A 6410-nucleotide genomic window follows, 5' to 3' on the forward strand; every position below is an offset into this window, starting at 1 on the left:
CTATGAAATAGTGACACCCCCTTGCCTCCCCCTTGCTCACCTCAACCCCATGCAGGTAGCTCACTGGAACCTCAGCAGGATTGGAATGCTGGGGGAGTGGAAGTGCTAAGGAATTTCCCATTTTGTAGAATCTATGGCATTCCGGAATCTTCCATACCTGGAGTATTCCATGCTTTAGAGGAACTGTGCAAATAATTTACAAACACACCCACACCCTCGACGGGGTCACATAGAACAATTCACCCCTACCCACACCCACCACCAAACACTGGATGTGATTACAGAACAATATACTCTCTCTCTCTCTCTCTCTCTCTCTCTCTCTCTCTCTCTCTCTCTCTCTCTCGCACGCACGCACGCACGCACGCACGCACGCACGCACGCGCGCGCACACACACACACACACACACACACACACACACACACACACTGTTTTGTTTTCTGAGAGTAATGTCAAAGCAGAGAAATGGTGCGCTGTCCCTTTAACCAGTACGAGCGTCGCAGGGTCATGTGGTCTGCTTCCTCCTTAAAAGGAGCAGAGAGATTTTCCGCCGTAGTCACGAAAATTGATCCGGTGTGCGGCCACTGAGTAAGTTCTTTGTCTTTTAATACTTTCTGTAACATGTTAATTCTGCTATCTTGTAACAGTAATACTGAAAGTGCGTTTGTAGCGTCTAATCCGCGGTTTGCGAGTAAACGCTTTCCATGTGGTTACTGACAAACATTTCCCTGCTCGCGTGTGAATCAATTGTAATGTGTTGTAGCTCCAAACTGCATGGCAAAGCGTAGCATTAGGTGTTGTGTGGCTTATCTTAAGTAAAAACAAACATTCATTTGAAACATGTACTTTTAATATTTAAATGGCTTGTAGTTGGGTTTTGGCTGTAACATTTGGTTAAGAATCAGTCAGCTGGCACTAGTAACCTCTGACTCGCTACATGCATTGTGGGAAATTGAGTCACATTGTAAGGCTGACTGCATAAGTGTTAACACGCTTCTCTAGCTTATTTACCTCTTGATGTATGCTTTGTTAAATGGGATGAAGGCTGAATGTTAATCTTATTGATGCAGACTATATCTGCTTTTGATATTTACACACTGCTGCATTTAATGTGGTCCTTCATGTGCATTAAGGGTAAAATTTAGTGATTGAAATAATGGTCAATGGATTAATGATTAGGCTACTTATGTTTGTCATTTATGTTGCTGCACTGATGTGTTTGATGTTTCATATGGGCATTTGTAAATATTGTATGGACATTTGTAAATATTGTACAGAAATGGGGAAGTTTAAAATCCAAACTTGTTGAGACCTGATTCTGTATTTATTTTGATATTGTTTCAGGTTTTTACCTACTGCTGCTACCGCATTCATTGATGTTTCAAAGCAAAAAGCAAAATAAAGAAACAAACGGGAAAATTGAGTTGAGTAATTCCTGTGGCGCACCGTGATCAAGCCCTTTCCGTGGGATAACGGAACAGTAAAAACTCATCGGCCCAAGAACAGTAAAAACTCACGGCCAACAAGTAAAAACTCAAGGCCAACAAGTAAAAACTCAAGGCCAAGGGCAGTAACAACTCACGACCAAGGACCAGTAAAACATCAAGCAACCCCCTCAAGAGAAGATCAACAAAGAGGTGCGATGAAGAAGAGGGATCCAAATTAGGCCCTCTGTGCTTCTGCAGTTTAGAGGGACAAAAACAAGAAGTACTCCACAGTGCCTACAGTGCCCCCTTCAGACTGACCGGTCACAAGGAAGCAGCCAAAATAGGCTGAATGCTGTGGATTCAGTTTGGGGAAAAAGTAGGACTCTGCAGTAACTTATCACTGGGCCATCCATCTACCCAGATCAACCAGTAAGAGTATGAATTGGCCATAGGTTTTGATTGAAAAAAAAAAAAAAAACTATAATATTTTTCAATAATATATTCATCAGACTGGCCAGTATAGAAACAGCTTCAAAAAGAAGTAGCCAAATTAGGCGTTGTGTTTCTCCAGTTTGAAAGAGAGAATATATATATTAAAAAAAAAGGACTACAGTCATTTACAAGAGGTTCCCCCTGGAGGAAGTAGAGGATCCCCCTCAGACTGACCAGACAAGAAGTGCAGTGAAGAGGAGGGAGCCAAAACAGGCCCCCTGTGCTTCGCTTCTTCAGTTCGAGAGAGGAGAAGGAAAAAAAAGTATCCAGGAGCGCCCCTCAGACTGACCAGCAAAGAGGCATGGTGAAGAGGAGCGCAAAGTAAGGCTTTAGGTGCTTCTTCAGTCTAACTCAAAGAAAAAAAAAAAACTCTAGTCCATTACTAGTAGTGCCCCTTCTGACTGACTGTTAAAAAGGCACCTTCAAGAGAGGCCAAAATAGGCTTGATTGGGCTTTCAGTTTCAGTTTGAAAGAAAAAAAAAAGGGCTGCAGTAGTTAACTAGGACAGAAAAAAGTGAAGGAGAAATTGGCCAAAACAGGTCCTCCAAAAAGAAAATATTTTCCAAGAGATAAATAAATAAATTAAAAAAAAAAAAAAAAATGGATTCGGCTGAGATAGTGACCCTCAAAGAAAAATGCCTAAAGGCACAAGCCCTGTTTAGCAAGAAAGCTTACAGGTTGTTAGAATCAGTGCAACACATGGAGAAAGATGTTCTTATTAGTGAAATTAAAGTCCTCAAAGAAGAGTTTGGAAAAATGCATGACGCTGGCCTAGACTATACTGACGCCTTGGAAGAAACTGTTGGTGCGGAAGAAGAAACAGCGCAGGTCAACGAGGAAATAACCAAGTGCCTTGCTGCCTTCACTAAAGCGCTCCAACATGCCAGGGAGACTCTGTGGTCACAATATGCCGAGGCTGACATCCAGCTGCATGCTGATGGGGCAGAAAAGAATTGGGCCGAGGTGGAGGCCACTGAAGTGAAGAAGCTGTCTGAGACTGATCACCACGCCCTGAAAAATTGCCTGCGGGAGAAAATTCATGCTCTTGAGGAAAGGGTGCTCGAGTGGGACAGTCTCATCCCTGTGAAGGGTATGGTGTACCATCGGCAGGTGTACAATCTGTGCAACAAGCTGCGTGACTGGGAGCGGAGCTGGCAAAAGTCACAGCGCATCCAGACCAACAAAGAATCCGTGGGGTCTGGAGCTTCACAGCCAACACACCAGGTTCCCAGCACCGCATATGCACCAGCACCAACCTCTGCCACACCTACTGTTTCAAAACCCAAGGTCGCCATAGAGAACCTGGACAAGACAGATTGTGCCACACTTCTTCATCTCCTTGAGCATGTGCAGCCAACCAGCCCCAGAAATCTTTCCTCGCCACCAAGTCAGCCACAGAATGCAGTAATTGACTCCAGCACAGACTGCACACAAGGACTGTATGCAACCCTGCTCACCCAGACAGAGCTGGAAGGAGAGGTGAGGTCCACAAATGATTGCACTGAAGAAAAGGATGCGCCGGTGCCATGTGAGAGTAGCGCCGCCATCCATCTGGAAATGGAACCAAGCCTGAAATCCAGGAAAGGATGTGAAGCAGGGATGAAGGCCACTGGGAGACCACAAGGAAGTGAAATCTCAGCCACAGGTGATACCGACCTAGAGAATGTCAAATCTAGCCCTGCATCACTCCTTTTGTACAAAACAGTACACATGACTGCTGGGCTGCAAGAAAGTAAAAGCTCAGCCAGAAGCAACCAGCTACATTCCACATCTGACCCTGTGTATCCTTCGAAGCCAGAGCCATCAAACCCAGCTAAAATGGGAGAGAGGTCTGGTCACTTCAGAAAAGAAGCCATAAAAGTGGATGATGTAACACCAGCCAAGCCTGCCGCCAAACTTACTCCAACGAAGCCACCTGCGGCTGAGTCTGACTGCAACACTGGTCAGTCAGAGAAAGGTCATAGGAGGCCCTCTGCCGTAGGACAATGGAGGAAGGCATTCCAGGCGTCGCTCACAGCAGGCATCCAACCCTGGAAATGGCCAGGGAAAAAAGTGCCCACCACCTTCGACAACCCCTCGCATTCCAGATGGTCGCCGACACGGTTGCGTGAGCCTACTGCCTGGAGGAACCGAGAAGTGGAAAACTGTCTGGGTGGCAACAGCCAGGTCCCAGCTCACCCAAAGTGGGAGGTGAGACCATTATATGGGACCATCGCTTGCACGAGTCGAACAGTTGCAGTCTGGCTGAAGGGTAACTGCCAGAACCCGGTTCCTTCCAAGTGGGAGGCATCCGGGATCAGCACCTGCACGGGCCAAACCGTAGAGGTCTGGCTGGATGGCAATGGTCAGGGCCGGGTCCGCCCAAAGTGGGAGGCAAGACATCCCTGGCCGTGGAAGGAAAAGCAACGCGAAGCCCTCGTGTTGCCATCTACGCTGGTGCCCTCGCAGGGTTCCAGAAGAACGGTCCACTGCTGTCCACTGCGGTCCACTGCTGAGCCACGAGAAGGCAGGTGGTCCTTCTTGTGGAAAGAAGATGAGGAGAAAAAAATCTCCAGCTTGACCCAATTGCCTGGGTCAAATCATGTCCTAACCCCCTCTCACTCTCTCTCTCTTTCTCACACCCTTACACTGTTGGCTGGTAGGTGCACGCCGAACGCTGCCACCATGACCAACACGTTCTGCATGTACACACACCCACACCCACACACATCAAGCTGGTTGGTGTAGGCCGAACGCTGCCACCACACTGATAAAATTGCACTAGCACGAAGAACAGAAAAAAAAAAACAAAAAAAAAAAACATGCAAAATCCATACAACATGCACATTCCTTACCCACATACCTGGGCACTAGCCAAAGGGATGTGCTGGACATTGGACTATGCTTGAACTTTGTACAAAAAAAAAAATGTGAAAAGTGTGTGTGAAAAAGGGTACCTCCTGGAAAAAAAGGGAATTCAAATGTGAAAATATGTGTGGGTTAGCCAGGGTGTAATTGATTGAAGGAGAAAATGTATTGTGTACTTAAAACAGGGGTAAGATTTATGTAATTGGTAAGTTCCTTGGATCAATGATCAGGAACTTAAGTGGGAGGTGTTTTGTTTTCTGAGAATAATGTCAAAGCAGAGAAATGGTGCGCTGTCCCTTTAACTAGTACGAGCGTCGCAGGGTCATGTGGTCTGCTTCCTCCTTGAAAGGAGCAGAGAGATTTTCCGCCCTAGTCATGAAAATTGATCCGGTGTGCGGCCACTGAGTAAGTTCTTTGTCTTTTAATACTTTCTGTAACATGTTAATTCTGCTATCTTGTAACAGTAATACTGAAAGTGCGTTTGTAGCGTCTAATCCGCGGTTTGCGAGTAAACGCTTTCCATGTGGTTACTGACAAACATTTCCCTGCTCGCGTGTGAATCAATTGTAATGTGTTGTAGCTCCAAACTGCATGGCAAAGCGTAGCATTAGGTGTTGTGTGGCTTATCTTAAGTAAAAACAAACATTCATTTGAAACATGTACTTTTAATATTTAAATGGCTTGTAGTTGGGTTTTGGCTGTAACATTTGGTTAAGAATCAGTCAGCTGGCACTAGTAACCTCTGACTCGCTACATGCATTGTGGGAAATTGAGTCACATTGTAAGGCTGACTGCATAAGTGTTAACACGCTTCTCTAGCTTATTTACCTCTTGATGTATGCTTTGTTAAATGGGATGAAGGCTGAATGTTAATCTTATTGATGCAGACTATATCTGCTTTTGATATTTACACACTGCTGCATTTAATGTGGTCCTTCATGTGCATTAAGGGTAAAATTTAGTGATTGAAATAATGGTCAATGGATTAATGATTAGGCTACTTATGTTTGTCATTTATGTTGCTGCACTGATGTGTTTGATGTTTCATATGGGCATTTGTAAATATTGTATGGACATTTGTAAATATTGTACAGAAATGGGGAAGTTTAAAATCCAAACTTGTTGAGACCTGATTCTGTATTTATTTTGATATTGTTTCAGGTTTTTACCTACTGCTGCTACCGCATTCATTGATGTTTCAAAGCAAAAAGCAAAATAAAGAAACAAACGGGAAAATTGAGTTGAGTAATTCCTGTGGCGCACCGTGATCAAGCCCTTTCCGTGGGATAACGGAACACACACACACACACCTATGCTGTTAGGTAAAGGTACACATTTACACACAGAGACACACTCGGTCGGGTAGAAAAAAAAGATCCTAATTGGTAACAGTCTGTTAGTTTACATAAGCAAAGCAGAGCTTAATGAGAACCAGTATATGGGGAAGAGAAGAGAAGATGTAGAGGCCGCCTCGCGGCTGCCTCTTCTCGAGCGGGTAAAAACTTGGATTCAACGCGCGTCGTACAAAAATAGAGATCTAATTTATTTGCCACTCTTTCCAACTTATCTTACAGGGTATCACCAACTAAAAGGGTTCAAACAAAAAGGCTCTATTTCGGAGGTTTCCCAAAAAAAGCGGGATT

The 6410-nt window shown here is 44.7% G+C and overlaps 2 protein-coding genes across 2 annotated transcripts in view; one reads left to right on the top strand and one right to left on the bottom strand.

Annotated features, from left to right (window-relative positions):
• Positions 1-437: 437 nt before the first annotated feature.
• On the top strand, positions 438-6005 carry LOC134443432 (uncharacterized). Its single transcript, XM_063193219.1, has 3 exons — positions 438-589; positions 1346-5172; positions 5929-6005. The coding sequence occupies exon 2, from the start codon at positions 2521-2523 to the stop codon at positions 4645-4647; it is 2127 nt and encodes a 708-aa protein (XP_063049289.1). The 5' UTR covers positions 438-589; positions 1346-2520; the 3' UTR covers positions 4648-5172; positions 5929-6005.
• A 72-nt stretch (positions 6006-6077) lies between these two features.
• Positions 6078-6410, bottom strand: part of LOC134443418 (DENN domain-containing protein 5A-like) — a 36687-nt gene continuing 36354 nt past the window's right edge. The window contains exon 13 of the mRNA XM_063193204.1: positions 6078-6082. Within this exon, the coding sequence (XP_063049274.1) occupies positions 6078-6082 (5 nt within the window). The remainder of the gene's footprint in view (positions 6083-6410) is intronic.

The sequence above is a fragment of the Engraulis encrasicolus genome, unplaced genomic scaffold (genome assembly GCF_034702125.1).
Source record: "Engraulis encrasicolus isolate BLACKSEA-1 unplaced genomic scaffold, IST_EnEncr_1.0 scaffold_31_np1212, whole genome shotgun sequence".
Taxonomy (NCBI): Eukaryota; Metazoa; Chordata; class Actinopteri; order Clupeiformes; family Engraulidae; genus Engraulis; species Engraulis encrasicolus.

Coding starts and splice junctions, on each gene's coding strand:
- LOC134443432 (XM_063193219.1), top strand. CDS start 2,521: ATGGATTCGGCTGAGATAGTGACCCTCAAAGAAAAATGCCTAAAGGCA.